A 17,549-nucleotide genomic window follows, 5' to 3' on the forward strand; every position below is an offset into this window, starting at 1 on the left:
CTGTCCTGTTGGTTTTTTGCTCTTCCATTGCCTTTTTTTGCGTGGTTTCAAGATGCACTCTACAAGCAGCAGGGTGGGAAAGTATGGTTGCACTCGGCAGTCACGCGAGGCAACGCTCCCCAGGACTGAGGAATAAGATTTCGAGGCAGCAAATTTCCTCCGCGATATGTGGCAACGCTTCGCTACTTTCGGTTCTGCGTCTTCTCTGTGCACAGCCACCAGCGGAATGCTCTCTACATTTGCAATGGACTAATTTTCCTGCACTTCTATGCACCAATACGTCCCTTAAGTAAAGGCGGTACCTGTTGCGTAGCAGCTAAGAAGGAACTGTAGTCACTGCGCAGTTTGACAAGACGGCATGTAATTAACTCTGTCCCTATTGCTTTTTCTAGTTGCGCTATTAAAGCTTTGAATATGGTCTGATGGCCCCCGCTAACCTATCTAAGCGTTTATAAAGGGAGTCTTTACTCACATAGGTCACTTGCATTACGTAGAAAGCGCATGCGTAGATTGCGTAAAAAGCGCATGCATGTTTACGTTTTAGAGAGGTGGCGTGAATGCTGCTATAATATAGTTCTAAGCTCTTAAATAATTGCTGTGTTATACAGGACTGGAGTTCAAAGGTAAAATGTGCACAAATGTCGGATTTAAGAACAAATACGCAGCGCATGATTAGAGCAAATTTCTCAAGATAAACTGCTCTTATCCCTGTGGTCCGTGTGTCGCGACGAAGATATTTGTTGAAGTGCTTTCCTAAATAACGGAGGTGAAGGTGTTAAGATAAACACCATCGAACGAGAAAGAGAAAGCCACTGCCATAGCTGAGTTGTTAGAGCACCGTCCACAATATGCAAAAATGAAGCTTGCGTTTAAAATCGCGGACACCTCTCATTCAGAATATAACCTTCCCGCCTTCTTCGAAGATTCCTTTGGGACTGTGATCACGAATCCAGATGGTGACAGTAGCAGTTGATGTCCATTGTGGGGATTGGGCTCATTACGACATTGCTCTTCCAGACTACAAATCTGTGGCAACAATTGAAGATTTTAATTACCAAGTGTCGCTACAGAGGAGTCATTGCCGACCGAACATTTTCAAAGCCATCCCCACAGTTGCTAATAGCAACCTCAACCTGCATCTAGCTATATGCGGACGTCGCGGGCTCTTCCCGATGTCTTTAAGTGTGTGGCATTTCAAACTTTATGAAGTTATATCGTGAATAAATTAATTACATGTGAGCGCAATCAGCTCATTCGAAAAGAAATATAATTTACTGAAGGTGTGCAGGCGACAACACCTTTAAGTTGTGTACGAGATTCTATACTATAGACTTATAAAAACGAAACACGGCAAAAGTGTCAACCAAACATTTGGTCATGAAGGAGGTTACAAAGAAGTTTCACGTGGTTTATATTTTAAATTTATTTGTCATGATTTCATTATATACAAATATAAGGTCGTTCCAACTCCGCCATCTGGCAGTAATACAGAGCATGTTCAGCAGATTCTTAGTTCCTTGGCGAACAAAAAGTCTACGCAATGCTGCAAACAAGAGCTTGCACTAAGCATCGATAGTTATAACCTTGAAACAACGCTTGTCAATAAAAAGGAATACTGCTGAGTTATATATACACTACTAATATTTTCATTCTATACAACGCAAACTCTGCATTAGTTCATACACAAAATTATGCAGAAATCTACGATAAGCCTCACTCGCGCTAGGTAATTATAACGAGGTTGAGCTCATGCTTACAATCTCTTGACACTCATGATTGACTCTCTTTACTCGTAAAGTTTTTTACTGTACAAACATTCACGCCAGCTTCCTAAGTTTTCTTCACGCGTTCTGCAATTCACCAAACAAACAGCAAGCGGGCAGTACATAAGCGCCTTTGCAAGGAAAGTATATTTCTTTCTCTGTAATCTGCTGTAACACACATGTGACTCCATTCAACGGTGCTGCTTATTTACTCCGCGGTACAAAGATGCTTTAATATGTGAGGAGGTGTGCAGCTTTTCTTATTTGTTTGTTTGATTATCTCGGTGTTAACAAGGCAATGAAGAAATCGCGTTGATATGAAAAACGTTGAGGCCCCGTCGGTGGTCTTGCTGTCGCTGCCGTTCCATTTCTACTGGACAGATGCGTACAAGCTGTGTCGCTGGAGCGATGAACGGTATTTCATCTCTGAAAATGGGATATGGGGCGAAAAACACAGAAAGCAGAGGAGAATTCAAAATACGTAATTTACAGCGGGAACAGCGTTTATGAGATACTACTTCAATACAAGCCTTCACCTAGAGTAACTGCATCGCTTTTGTGTTTTACAATAATCTTGTTCAACAGTTGGAGGAGGAGGAGGAGGAGGAGGAGAAGGAGGAGGAGGAGGAGGAGGAGGATGAGGAGGAGGAGGAGGAGGAGGAGGAGGAGGAGGAGGAGGAGGAGGAGGAGGAGGAGGAGGAGGAGGAGGAGGAGGAGGAGGAGGAACAATTTTATTTACGTTATGGCCTAATGGCATCATGACCTAATGGCGCCGTGACGGGGGCCCAGGCGGCAACTCAGCGGAGGATCTGAGGCCTTTATCGCTCAAGAGCCGCCGAGACCTGCTGGACGGCCCAGGTTTGCACGTCACGGTCAGAGCATTCCGCCGCAGCCGCGAGTCGCGGCGGAATCGTTATGCTTTTAGAAGCCTCGTCGGGGAATTTTGTGCAGTTCCATAGGATGTGCGTCAGAGTTGCCCTCTCCCGCTGGCACACTATACGGGTACTATACGGGTACACGTACAAATTGAAGCCTTCCGCAGGACTCCGCTGCGGAAATAGAACAACTGTAAAACAATGCAAATAAAAACTAATACTCTAACTGTAACATAGTATAACTAATAATATTCCCAGTGTAAAATAAATTATCAACAGTTCGAGTCAATTTTAAAGACGCAATTCATCTATCATCAATTCTGCTCATTTATCTGCCGTTTACTCTTTCCGGCGCCCATTTTCGATGCCATAACGTTGTCTCTAGATTCACCTCAACATGTTTATTTTCCAAAGTACCCTGCACTGCAAAGATAGTTTGGTCCTGCGAAGGAGTGTTTGCAGCAGTCTCTTGAACGGATGCAACAATCGCGGACTGAGAAAAGATGTGCAGTAAAGGGAAAGAAAATGTGTCTGCCAGTCAGAAACTGCTAAAATGCTGCGGCCATGTGCTGTCATGCTGCTAGGAGTTACAGACACTTTTTCCTGCGCATTTAGACCTACAACGCTGCATGCTCAACGGAACACAGTGCCTGGAGCAAACAAATAAATTCTCATGCACCTCGCTCACCTTGTTCAAATCGCTCCAGGTCCCTGTCACACTCCGTGTCCGAGATTTCATTAAACTCAGGCAAATTTCCTCCGGAACAAGGCGCATGAAATGCGCTGAAGTGCAACTCCCTTTCTGTTAAACACCACCTGTCCGGGCAGAAAGGTGACAAAGAATAAGAGGACCGGAACTCAGAGTGGTAAATGTCGCGATAAATGAACAAACTTCTAGATTCGGCTGAAACGCGCACACGCCCTCAAACACAAACCAAATCTCGCACGTGTAAAAAATATATGCGCTTAAAATACGAAAGACGTGAAGGATATGGAGCGGAAAGCCGCACACATATTGGATACCACCTCTCACTATCTAAATACCGCCAGTGGCAAGAAATAACGGTAGCAGATGTTTGCAATAGCCGCCCGGCTACACGCACAGCCTATAGATTTGAACGCTTTCGTGCAGTGTACTTAAACCAATATTAAACAATCTTGAAGCACTGCCATTAAATTAATTTACTGTCCCTTTCAAGTGTTTTAGGTCGGACTCGACTTATATTGCTTAGTAGTTTGTGGTTGTGCTAATAGTTTGCAGAGAGATGAAATACTGCATGTGAGGCATTGCGTTTGTTCTCAAAGAAACCTGCCAAACCTCGTTTATTTCTATATCTTCTTCCTTAAGGAACCTTTCCAAGGAATCAAGGTAAGGTTTGCAACATGCTACAACAGTCAGCAGCAACAAAAATCAGCAAAAACAACAAAAGGTCAAGAACAGATTCTCCACGCATTTAGGAATGCTGCTAATGAGTTGAACGCATTTTCATGCACGTGAACAAATTATATTTGTAGGACTGTGCCATTCAACAAAAATTTGTGTGTCAAACTTTGGAACATATTAAAGTTTGCCAAAAAGCTATCAATACTTCTTCCAGAACATTAGAAAATCAATATAGACTACAGTGATTTACCGTACTCCAGGAATAGACGCAGAACAATATTTTCCTAAAGTTGTCAGCAACGATGGGGAGGCTAAAACGAAACTAAGTTATATATCATGAAATCAATGCGAGTGGCTTAAATTTAAATGAAAATGCGTCGCATGGACTCATGAAAACAATATAGTGCAAGCACAGTTACGTTAGCGTGCATCTTTGTGTAGAATTAAGACTGAGTAGCAGATTTGGGATCTGCTTCCGCACGAATACCCCAAGTCTGCAAAGGTGGTAAAAAACGTGATTTGTAGCAGTTCTTCCGCTGCCAAAGCACTCACTATTTTTTTTGTGTTTGTATGTAGAAGCGCAAAAAGGCAAAGGATAAAGTTCTGGCTATAAGTGATGTTGTCCACTAGTTTCCTCCCCCAGTCCATTTGAATTCATTTAAGCGGGAAACGCCCTTGACTACCCCTGTATTTATACACTTTTTATGCAACATTTACTACTGCTTCCCCCCCCCACACACACACGCACACGCACACGCACACACGCACACGCACACACGCACACGCACACGGACACACACGCACACACACAAATACATACACACACATACACGCACACACGTGCGCACGCACGCACACACAAATATGCATAAGTTGCAGGTGCACAGAGGAACAATTTTGTTACACCATTTAGTGACCCATTTACATTATATATCTACGATTACTCTCCGGAAACAAGTCTTCCCGCTTGAAAATTACGCGCGAGCTTGACGAAGGTCCCCTGGAATGCTAGTTCAAACATAATCCGCGATATATGTTACTATGTAACAGTGCATACAGAGCCAAAACTAACTTCACTGGCATAACCTCTAATGATTGGTGTACGGAATTTTTTTATTTCAACTAGCCCCTTAAGGACCAGCAGGGACTCGGTAGTTGCAGATAATGTTCCGCTTTCACGAAGAAAAAAAACGCTAATTACGAGCCTTATATTGGGCAGTTCATGAAAAAATGACTACGCGTTTCTGAGCGACATATGGAAAGATTGTTTTACAAGTTATTCGTAGGTGTCTATGATTAAGGTGCATGATCATGTTGTTTATATTTGCAGGACGCATCATGTGAGGCGAGCGTGCGTTGATGGTCTCTGTTAAACTCTACTGGCTGTAAGTACGAAATGGCCGTAGGTAGTTTAAATGACCAATGAGCTGCGCTAGCGCTTCCTCAGAAGTGAAGAGCAAACGCGTAAACAATCTACCGCTCAGGTTTGCAACACTGGGTAGAGACCAATCTCATTTCTTTGTAGCCGCACTCTACCCCCTAAACATTACGAAAGTTGGAACAAGGACGTCTGCGTTAACGCAAGCTTTTTAATACTCATGCCACTGAGGAAAAGAAAAAGAAGAGGAAGAAAATAAAAATGACGAAACCGTGCATGTCGGCGCATCAGGCAGAACTAATTCTAACTCGATAAGCAGTAGCATTACCACAAGAAATGATAAATAAGTGTCATAAGGTGGGAAACAATGTCGTGCGAAAGAGCCAGACAGAAAAACGAAAATAGGAGGCGGGTGGACCTACCTAGCGGGGTCTACAGGAGGGCGGGTATTTACCTGTCCGGCCGGTCGGACTCGCCGGGCTCGGACCAGCGGTAAGCACCGCCCGACGAGTGGTCGAGGGGATCGGGGCAGCCGCCAGTGTAACCGTACGCCGACGCACGGCCCTTGGCCGCCAAGCGTTGGTAGTACTGCTCCTTTTTGCACATCTCTGGAAAATACACAGAAGGGAGACCTCAAGGGGCGTCTAAAAAGATTAAACTACTCAATGATGCCAGTTCGGCTTTAAAGCGCGATTGCCTACATCACAGTCCTAAGCACAATACAGACTTTATCTAAACAGTGATGCACATGCTACTCACCTATGTGATTTTGAAGCTTGTCGTTACATAGAGTGTGTTTCAGATCACCTTTAAATGCATGTGATTTCTGAAAAAAGAAAGCCGTTAACAAATTACTTGAGAAGAATGATAAGGGCATTTTTAACACCTTTATAAATAAAAGATGGTTATAGCCTGAAGCTTCCTAGTAGTTATTGGTTTACGTATTAACGCAATCAGTGAAGCCGCGATGTGGTATGATTATTGTAATAGTTCAGAAAACGCGCCTTTTCTACATTTCGGAAAGCACAGCGCTGCTATGGTCTAAGAGGCGACATTTTTTGGCCAATTTGCAGAACTGAGACGCCTGGTTTTTTACTACGAAATGACGTAAAAAGTGAAGCAATAAGCTAAAAATACAGTGTTTGAATATATAGATTTCAAAGACTTAATTGCATCCCTGTGGATGGCTGCGTTTTTAAGAAGCGCCGGGTCAATGTTCAATGCGTGAGGGTACGACAACCACATTTCTAATGACGCTAAATTCAGGATATTTTACATATTAAGTAGGGGTGCTCCAACAGTACTTTATCAGAACCGAATCGAATACTAAGAGTGTGGCTCGCTACGGAATCGAATAAAACTAGCGACAGAACCTAATCGAATACAAATCAAATACTTCTACGAATAATCGATACTTGTGCGAATGCTGGTACAAAACGCAAAATCATGCGAAGCAGCTAAGAGCTACCGCCGGCGCTGCCGTGCTTGCATAAAAATTTTGGTGTTACAACTGTAGCTGTAAAAAGACGCAAAATTGATCTCCACTTGCGTGCACGCTACACAATTATTTCTACGTCGGTCACGCGATTCGAAAAGAAAATTAGTTTTTCTACCAAAGACGAAGGCAAATATACTAATAAAACACCATATAGACAACATGCGCGAGAGCTATGTGTGGATCGTGGCTTCTGAGTTCAGCCAAGGGAGGAAAGATTTTCTAAGCCTGTCTGACCTCTGTCGCGTTGCCAAATCTTGGACTCCATGATAGCGCATTATCAAAGCCTGCACACAAATGGACCGCTTCGCGTTGCCACACCATCAATCCTGCGCAGACCGAACTTGCCGTCATGCTATTCGGAGCCGAACCGAGCCTTGTTTTTGAAAGATTCAACGAAGCAATCTACTGCGAGTCCTATTCCATCTTCATGCAAGTTAGTCAAAACCTATTCAAAAAACTGACAACGGAGACCATTCTCGGCTGATTTCAATTAATATTAAAGCTCCATTGTTATCTGCGCTAAACGAAGAGAATGGTAGAATTTTATATCAGCTATTCGAAAAGTTCGAACAATAGCATGCCGTTAGTACTAAAATTTCGGTACGGACTAAAAAGCCTGCCTGCACGAAATAGCTCCGATTCGCTCAATTATTCGGTGTCCATCGTAACTCATCCACAGAGTAAAAATTAGTGTTTGCTTTTATTAACTATGTCGAGGAGAGCCCGTAAAAACGTAAAAAAAATAAAGCATGTTCGTTTAAAAGGAATAAACGTTTGTGCAAGCTGGTGAAGTACGTTTTGTGAAGACTAAATAGGAGGAAACGATGCACACGAGACGAGCACACACACGCAAACGCCAAAGCTACGCAAGAAGCTACATAGCCGCAAGTTCCAGAGGTCAGTCCGCTCGACGATGCAGGCGCTCGAGTTTGAGACACTCGACAACGAAGAAATGTTGTGAAAAATCAAGAGTCATATAATACGCCCATGCTAGAGAATCTGTTGAGCTGAATTGCAGTCCCACGCAAAGGTTTATGTAATAGTGGAGATCTTCGAACGGCACTGGGCATGTGAGTAACGAAAGATTCAAAGTATAAGGCTTTTAGTGCTACAAAAAAAAACAATGACAAGGTTGCTGACAAAATTTACGCAAATAAATGTGTCTACGTTGTTTGCCTAGCGCAGTATCGATGGATTATAATGACAACCAAAATTTGCGTGCTGTAATTCTTTCAATGTCATTTTGTTAAATGCTCCCTCTTTAAGCGCAACCAGATTCTCACCATCTATTGGACGGAATGCAGAGCAGTGAAGCAAGAGATTGTATACTTCGGTTGCTAAATCACGGCAGCTATGTAGAGGATTGTGTAATCTATATAAAAACAAATAATAGTACTTCAGTCTTTTTGAATCAGGACTTGCAAGAGTCGCCGTCGTGAAGACTTTGGCTCTTCGCAATAACATCTATTTTGTTGTAGTTAGCATTGAACTGTGAAAAGATAACAATTCATGCAGACAATGAAAAAATGTACAGTCACTCATACCACAAATAAAAGACGCATTACACCTGTAGAAGCGGTTGTTGTGCCGGTTCATCAACCGCCATATTTAGACTTCTAGCTGCAGTCGCAAGTATCCGGTACGCTGTGACGGTGCCGACATTGCGTATATCACTTTGTTTCAGATTTTTGATTTCGATTCTCTATCTTGGTTTCTTTCTCGAAAACTAGGATGCTCAACACCCGGTGGAAAGTTTATATTGTCACAAGGTCACGTGACTTCTCTCGACCAATCATTAATTTAATTGCTACCTACTAAGGTGCACAGGTTGCTCACAATCCGGCAGCCAGGTTGCCACCAGCCACGGGAAAGGGGGGAAGACTGTGATTACGTCACCAAGTAACTTCACCTCTCTTGACTATTCAAAGAACCTCTCTACAAAATAAGTGATTTTAGTGACACCGCGCATCGGCAGAGTTTTGATGTGACGACAGCTTTAATGCTATTGCATTATAAACTTAAGATTACTTTTATCAGGGTTCTTAACACGAGTAAAGTGTTGTTACAATACATTTGGGTATCACTGGGTTTCCAAAGAACCGCCGCCTCTCCAGCTGTGGAATGTTTGAGCACGTACTAGCCAGCGAGCATCGTTTGGCCGCTTTTGATTTAAGGGCATAAAAGTTTGCTCGACAAATTCCTTCCGCTTTTTTTCACTCACTGCACCAAATTGGCACTTTTCGCCGAGCTTCACACACTACAGGATATCGAAACCGTTGTGAGCCCATGGAAAGCTTTCAGACATAGTGGTAAAAAGTACAAGTTCTTTCCACTCGAACGTGATTTTGTGGGAGAAGAAATAAGAAGGCAAAAGAGCGGCACGAGTGCACTCACGGAGCCGTCTCGCGGATGCTGCGGGACGTCGTACGTATGCTCCACCATTCTGGTGGAGGCGTACGGAGACATGGAGACACCCGCCGCGGCCATGGCACGAGGGCAGGGGTCGTCCCCGTCGTCGCCGGCGCTTCCCCGCCGGGAGATGTCGGGCAGCTTGGACGACGCGTAGGGCGACGGGTAGTACTCGCGGCTGCCGGCGTCAGCGCCACCGCCTCCACACACTCCATGGGGCTTCTCTAGCTCGGCCATGATGAGCGAGTCCATCTTGAGGTCCTCGCACATGCGGACCCCTGGAAACAAAAAAAAAACGGAGACATTGCATGTAGTGTTTAGAGTGCTATAGAAAGAAGTATATTAATTGTAGTATTACTAGTAGTAGTAGTATTTTTATTTGGCCATATAATACAATATGCCCTCGAGGTGAGGCAAAAGGAGGAAGACGAGGCAAATCTCCTAACGAGGCCCACGCCCCGAATAATACATCGAACAGTTGCCGCATGCCAAAAAAAAAGACACTTTCAAAACAAGCAACAAAAGTTATACGATAGAAATAGCAAAGTCTGAAAAAATGATGCAAAGATAATAAACAGCAATTGGCAGAGAACACGATATGCACACTCGGCAGTAAAGGAAGCAACGCAAAAGAGAAAATATACAAAGTTAGCTGAATTTATACAGGAAAAAGAATATTCAGTTTTTTCTTAAAACCAGATACACTATAACTTTCTACGGCAATTTCTATTAGAGACTGATAAGCAAGGTCCGATTCATAGCTTGTTTTTATTTATTAACTTTATTTATTAGTACGTTAGCATAGGAAGAGTTGGTGCAAGCGGAAGTGTCGAGCGCTATGCGTGAGTAGCCAGTGGCTAGTGGTCCACTTTCCAAGTTGGGTAGGTTTCAACCTGCCTACCAGGCTACGAACTATTTTATTATACATCCTTGGATATAATGATCCTTAATAAGCCACCTGTATAAAAAAAAAACTTTTGTGTCTTGGCCTCGGACGCAACGAACATTAGAGTATTGACCATATATAATAAAAATCGAAGCTACCACTTCAGATATAACAAACTTTATTGGTTCAGCCTCGGATGTAACGAAAGTTTGACTGCTAATAATTCGACCAAGAGATAGTTTATTTAAATTATTCACAGTAGTATGAGTAGTGCCGAGGTACAATTGCAAAGAAAAAAAACATGAGTATACATTCACCGACTATTGAAAAAGTAAGAGACATTCAGTGCGTTGGATAGGGAGTGGTATGTGTCAGCATTGCGATCCCACACGTGTGGTCCATTTTTGTTGACGACCTTAAATTATTCACGGCTGTTGGGACCGGGCCTATGGGAGACGCTGGAGTGTAGCCGTCAAACGAGGACAAAGCCGCGTTGAAAAAAAAAATAGGGGGCTTTTAATTGGAGCGCACTACAGTGTTGGATGGGATATGTGCTTTGTGCGATGTCAGTGGACGTTAAACATTCACAGGTGCTCGAAATTATTTCGGAGACCTCCACTACGGCACCACTTCCTATCTTCTTTCATCCCTCCTTTATACCTTCCCTTACGGCGCGGTTCAGGTGTGCGCCGAGATGTGAGGCAAAGACTGCGCCATTTCTTTTAACAAAAAACCAATCTTTATTTCCAATTTTTTGAAGCACGTACAAATGACGTTGCTTCGAACGCGCGGGAAAACACGCTGCAATGGCTCTGTCACTAGGGCACTCGGCTACTCGTCTACTGAGCTGCTGTACACGAGTTCGAATCCGACCGCGGCGACTGCGTTTCGATGGAGGCGAAACGCAAAAGGCTCCCATGTGCTGTGCGATGTTAGCACACGTTAAAGATCCCCGGCTGGTCAAGATTATCGAGAGCCGTCCTTTGCGGCACAACGTTCTTTCTTTCCTCTTTACCTCCCTCATTTTTTCTTTCACTTTCGGCGCGGTTCGGGTGTCCTTCGAGATATGTGTGACAGTTACTGCGCCATATCCTTTCCTCAAAAACCAATTTTCACTTTCATTTCGCTGGGCAATTGATTCGGAGTACCCTCACAAGATGCACAAAAGTCGCCCTCCGCCTTCCCTCCAGCATCTCACTGCCCGGCTCCTCAAGCTCGGTACCCACAACACGTTTGATGAGCTGGCAGAAGCCACGCTAACAACACAGCTGACTCGCCTGTCTGGTAACGCGGCAGGCCGCGCTCTACTCTGTCAGCTAGGCATCGCCCCGATCACCCATCCTACCAAGGGGATTCCCCTACCTCCGGACCTACACTCCCATCTCATCATCCTTCCCATCCCTAAGAACATGCACCCTGAGAACGACGGAGAACGCAGGGCAGCCCGCGCCAAAGCCCCGCACAAGCATACGGCAACAGTTCCGAGGTAGCCAACGTGGACGCGGCAGCGTACTCGCCATGCTCCCGCATGGTTCTCACCGTAGCTAATAATCAGGCCCAACCAATCGCATCAGTATCCGTCACCACAGGCTCATCGGAAATGCAGAGGGAGCGGCCATTGCGCTCGCTCTCATCTCCACCTCTGCCGTCAAAATTCTCTCCGACTCAAAATCCGCCCTATACAATTTCGCCAAAGGCCTGATATCCCGCACCGCGACTCGGCTTCTACGCTTCTGGGAACCCACTCAACATGTAATCCTTATCTGGACCCCCCCACACGCAGGCCTCCCGGGTGACGAGAAGGACCACTCCCTCGCCCGAGGTCTCACATTCCGATCCGAGTTGGACCTCCTCCTCCGCCGTCCCAGGAGCGTCTGCTTACGTTCAGAGATATTCTTACCTACTACCGAGATACCCGGCGCGTTTACGCACTGCCGACTCCCTCAATAACCTTCAGCCTCTACGCCGACGACATTAATATCTGGACCAACCGAGTATCAGACGGAGAAATTCAAGCGAATCTCCAACTAGCAGCGGCCGCTGTGGTCGATTACGCGGCGAAAATCGGCCTCAGTTGCTCTCCTCAAAAATCTGAGCTATTGATTTACACCAAGAGCAGACAGAAACCCGACATCGAAGTTACAGTGGAAGGCCTAAGGATCCCAGCAGTCAGCCAGATCAGGGTCCTCGGACTCATCATCCAGGCCGACGGGAGGAACACGACCATGATAAACAAACTGCAAGGATCCGTAGCGCAAGTAACAGGGCTCATCAGAAGAATCTCTCTCAAAAACAGAGGTCTGAAGGAAGGGAACTTCGCCAGAATAATGCAGGCTTTCATCACCAGCAGAATGTGCTACATCCCCTACCTGCACCTAAATGAGAAGGAAAAAGAAAAGATCGAAGCATCCGTAATAAGAAGGAGTATCAAGAACGCACTCAGTCTCCCTCAATCAAACTCGACTACAAGATTACTGGCCATTGGAATGCACAACACAGTCGACGAGTTGGCGGAAGCCACACGAACCACACAGATAGAGCGGCTCAGTCTGTCTGACACCGGGCGACAAATACTGAGATGGGTGGGGCTTCAACACGACAGGGGCACCACCCCGAAAGTTAGTCTCGACAACGGGTACAGAGAAAACCTCTACATCCCGCCGATGCCAAAAAACACGAGCCCAATTCACCACAAGGAAAGAAGGGAAAGCAGAGCCAAGGCCATAGCTAGAGAAATGGACTCGAAACCACCGGAAGCAGTGGCATACACGGACGCAGCCTCCGGAAAATGTGGGGGGGGGGGGGGGCGGTCGCCGCGGTGGTAGATGGGGCAGGAATCCCGTTAATTACAGCATCGATCAAAACAAGAAATGCTGACATCGCAGAGGAAGTGGCTATTGCACTCGCGTGTGTCGGGACGCAAGCCAACACCATAATTAGTGACAACAAGACGGCCATCTGGAACCTCGCCAAAGGAAGGGTAGCGGCAGAAACGAAGGAAATACTTAAATCCAGGGAGATTTCCCGTATGGTCAAAATTATTTGGACTCCTGGCCACGAATCGGCACCGGGGAATGAAGCCGCACATGCGCTCGCTCGAGACGTCTACTACCGGGCGAGCGCAGAGCGGCTCGACGACCCAGTAGACGAGGAGCGGCTGACCACCTTCAGAGACATTTGCGACTACTATAAACTGGGTAGAAGATCCTACGCCACACCGCACACACAACTGGACAACGAACAAGCCAGGTGTCTGAGAAGACTCCAGGCGGGCAACTATCCGAACCCACACTGGCTATGCCTCCTTAACATAGACGCAAGAGAACATGACAGATGTAAACAATGCGACCAGAGAGGGACACTAAACCACATAAACTGGCAATGCTCCTACTCACCTGGGGCTGCCGTAAACATTCCTAATGAGGAAGCTTGGGAGTCTCTCCTTCGAAGCTCAAAACTCGAAGACCAACTCGAAGCCATCCGCCTGGCGACCGAGGCCTCGAAGAACCAAGAGGTTCACCACACAGGCCTCTAGTCGCGGAGCCCCCTACTCCCTCCCGGGTCTGCGTACCTGAGCTGGGAAGGTAGGCGTGTCTTCTATATCGGTGGGAAATAAAGTTTTTCTGAACTGAACTGAACTGACTCAATAACCTTAACACTGGCCTCCAACTGGCGCCGACTCCAGACCCGAACTACTCCCTACCTTATTCTCCTTAATGCCCGCCACCCCGATCAATTACTTTCTTCTTGTACGCTCTGCGGAAAACCGGGAGATTTCCTTCATGTCCTCCTCACATGTCCTACCTTCCCACACCCTCCATCCCCAACCACGGCGGAGTCATACTGGGGGACTCTCCTGGCCAGCTCCGCTGGTGCTGACCAGCGCCGGATAATTCCCGACGCCCTGAATCGGATAGCTCTCCAAGGGCTGTCCTTTGCCCTGTAAGAGCAGCCCCCTAAGTGTTGCCTCGTGCCATGTTAGGGGATTTCCCTCCACTGTATTGCTTGGCAACAAATCTTTTCCTCCACCACCACCCGGGTTCCAACCAGACCGCGGTGGCCGCGATTCGATGGAGGCGAATCACTAACCCTTTCTTTTCCTTTCTTTTTCTTCTTATTCCCGCTAGCCGGAGCTCAGATGCTTCAGGTTTCGAAGGCAGATGCCGCGGCTAGCAACATCTTTTCCTTCTATTGTTATTTTATTATTAAATAGCCACTAACGACAAACGCAAACGGTCCCGTTTGTTCTCCAATGTCAGTGCATGTTAAAGATCCCCAGGTGGTCAAAATTATTCTGGAGCTCTCCACTACGCAACCGCTTTCTTACTTTCTTCCCTCTGTCCCTCCTTTGTTCCTTCCCTTATGGCACGGTTCAGGTGTTCGCCGTAATATGAGAAAGATACTGCGCCATTTCCTATTTCCTTTTCCCAAGAACCAATTACAATACACGCGGCAAGATCACGGCAATCTCTTCACCCGCGAGCTCACCACCTACCCAAGCGACCCTGATTGGCCGCACTATTTCCTCCTCTTTGTGGCGCTTCTTGCACTCCATCTTTTTCTCCATTTTTGCCCCGAGGCTTCGCTCACTGGTCCGCCAGGGGTGGGGGGGGGGGTAAAACTTTATTGCCACAAAATGGAAGGAATCAGTTGGGGCTGGGGCGAGTCCAGGGTGACCCCCAGTCGGGGGCGACATCTTGAGCTCGCGTGATGAGGGCCAGATGCGTTGTTTTTCTTCAACTGACCAAGAGCTTGTCCCATTCCTCCGCCGACAGAGCTGGCAAGATTGTCGTCGCAAAGGGTTTGCTAGCGCATTCCCATAATATATGTTCTTGGTTAGCGTGCTCCCGTCACCGCTGTGCGGGCATGCAAGGTCATAATCACCGTCTGTGATTAAACATAATCGCTAGGGGCTAAGAATTGCCTTTGTTGGCGTGTGAGTCTTCTGGCTTGCGCCCTATCCAGGTTGGGGTGAGGGGTGGGATACGTGCATCTTAGCTCGCGATAAAGGTTTGTGATCTCCGCGGACGAGCGACATTAAAAGTGCCCGCCGGTCACTTTTTTCGAAGATGGCAATAGCAGAGATTACCCCATTGGTCGAAGCCGCCCTGCTGGCTGTCTGGACCAAGGCCCTACGAACATGGAGGTCTGAGCAGCCAAGGAGGGCCGCATCCTACATTTATTCTGTAGAGTTGGAGTTAAAGCTGAATTTTGCTGTGCGCACGCGTGTTCCGGAACCTGGTGTCCGAATTTTTGTGCGAAGTGTCGCCTGACTTCCACTCACAATATAGCAGTTTTCAGCAGTGTAAACTGAGCGACGAACTGTGCGCCCTTCAGCAGTCCCGTGCAAACCTTACGAAGACCGTTCGCCAACTGTAATTGCAGCCGGCGCATTTTCTGCGAAGATTCTATTCATGTCGATGAAATATTTCCCGCCCGTCCTTCCAAGCGAGCCTTCGCTGAAAAATAGTCGCCTGTCTTGTTCCCGCCAACTACTTAGCTAATTGGAAGCACCAGCTGTGAAAAGCTTGCGGTAGTTTGAGATGATTGCGCCGTTGAAGGCGCCTTTGATGGTACCGCGAGAGGCAGAGGCATGTTTTATTGAAAAAAGAATGGCAACGTTTACGGTCTCTGCGTAAATCGCTAACTTCAGCGATAGCTCGAGTAAACAACTCAAGAATTTAGATCTCCGGCAGTCTCACGTCCTCCTTAATTTCTTTCTGCACGGCACGGTCAAGGTGTCCAGCACTATGAACTGCCGCGTGCACGTTGCTTTCTTATAACTCTTTATAACCATGAAGCAGATGCTCACACTCCAACTGTCACAGAGCGACGCCGCTCGTGCTTAGACCTCTGGGCTGGATAGAGAAGTCATACCGATCAATCCGAATGGAATGTAGACAAAGGGGCAAAAAAAACAATTCAATGTCAATCGCAATTAAACAAGCGACGAACTTTATTCACATATTCCGCCCAAACAGGCAGGAAAAAATAAGGTCGCACGTTTTGTGACAAGCAACACCATGCGGAAGAAAACTATGCTCCTATTGGTGAACGGACGAACACTAAGTGCGCAGTTGTACGAGAATGCATAGTTGCAAAAAATCATCCGATATAGTTTTCAAACCGGCGAGCACTGCACACAACGGACTCAATCGCAGTGTGTAAATTGCAAGCACTGCCACTCAGGTGTTTTCTTGATAATTTCCTTTTGCACATTACGGTCGAATTTCGATGGAGGCGAAATTCTAGAGGCCCGTGTATTGTGCGATGTCAGTGCATGTTAAAGAACCCCAGGTGGTCGAAATTTCCGGAGCCCTTCACTACGGCGTCTCTCATAGCCTAAGCCGCTTTGGGACGTTAATCCCCCATAAACCAAACCAACCTTTTGCACATTAACTTGAGATATGCTGAAGACAACATCCATGCGTATGGGCGGACGGTGACAGGGTTGGGCTCTGTCCTTGCAATCAAGTTCACCTAGATGACAATGATAGTTCATGTACTTATATGTTCAAAAGTGAGGCAGATAACATTTTCTTCACTTTAAAAACGACGCACTCGCACGCAGCGCGTGTAATTGCCATTACTCTACGCGATCAAAAAAGCCTAAAAGTCAACCGTTGCACTCGCTTCATGTGAGATGTTTCATACCCAAAACAAGAGCAGCATGTCAACAAAAGTGCAAAGGAAACTCATCTGTGCTCCAACAACCACGGTGTCGGTACATTAGGTACGGTGAAGAAAATTATCACCAGCACTAGGCTTAGCTGCTTTAGCGTATTATTCAGCGAATGCTGTTAAACTGTCCGGAGAAAGTTGCCAAAATGAGTCGGAAAAGACCGAGATATAGGTGTAAGGTCAGGTATAAGGCAGCCTATTCTTACAATTGAATACGCCACGGGCTTTCCTGTTTCTTTTTTTGTCCCAATGGAATATATGTCGTATACGCCAATCCCATTCTACCCAATGGCACGGGCCGTGAAACGCTTTTTTCTTAAGCTTCCTTTTCAGTCCCAAAACACTTTTTGTCGCTTAGGAGAGCCAATCTTCATTTTAGCTCTTTTTCAACCGCCTTTTCTATTATTTGCCGTTTACGACATGACAGTTTATACGTACCATTCGTCGGTGTGCAACACTCGTTGTTGACTCGGTCTAGTTGTTTCTTTTTTTCATTTCTTTCATTTCTTTCTCGACAGAGAAAATGGAACAGGAGCTAAAGGCATATGGCTTGACAGAGGCTACTGCCCCGTATAGCAAAATTCGGCATTCAGTGTACACTGGTCACAAAAATAATGGCTACAATGCTTACACACATACACATACATTTTTGGTCGTGTTCGGCTACGTGCATGG

The 17,549-nt window shown here is 46.1% G+C and overlaps 1 protein-coding gene across 1 annotated transcript in view; it reads right to left on the bottom strand.

Moving 5' to 3' along the window:
- Positions 1–1,403: 1,403 nt before the first annotated feature.
- Positions 1,404–17,549, bottom strand: part of LOC144128366 (cell adhesion molecule Dscam1-like) — a 221,703-nt gene continuing 205,557 nt past the window's right edge. The window contains exons 24-28 of the mRNA XM_077661725.1: positions 9,293–9,585; positions 6,160–6,226; positions 5,855–6,008; positions 3,327–3,454; positions 1,404–2,189 (exon numbers count right to left, since the gene is read on the bottom strand). Of these exons, the coding sequence (XP_077517851.1) occupies positions 2,134–2,189; positions 3,327–3,454; positions 5,855–6,008; positions 6,160–6,226; positions 9,293–9,585 (698 nt within the window). The 3' untranslated portion in view covers positions 1,404–2,133. The remainder of the gene's footprint in view (positions 2,190–3,326; positions 3,455–5,854; positions 6,009–6,159; positions 6,227–9,292; positions 9,586–17,549) is intronic.

This window comes from Amblyomma americanum, chromosome 4, assembly GCF_052857255.1.
Source record: "Amblyomma americanum isolate KBUSLIRL-KWMA chromosome 4, ASM5285725v1, whole genome shotgun sequence".
NCBI classification, from domain to species: domain Eukaryota; kingdom Metazoa; phylum Arthropoda; class Arachnida; order Ixodida; family Ixodidae; genus Amblyomma; species Amblyomma americanum.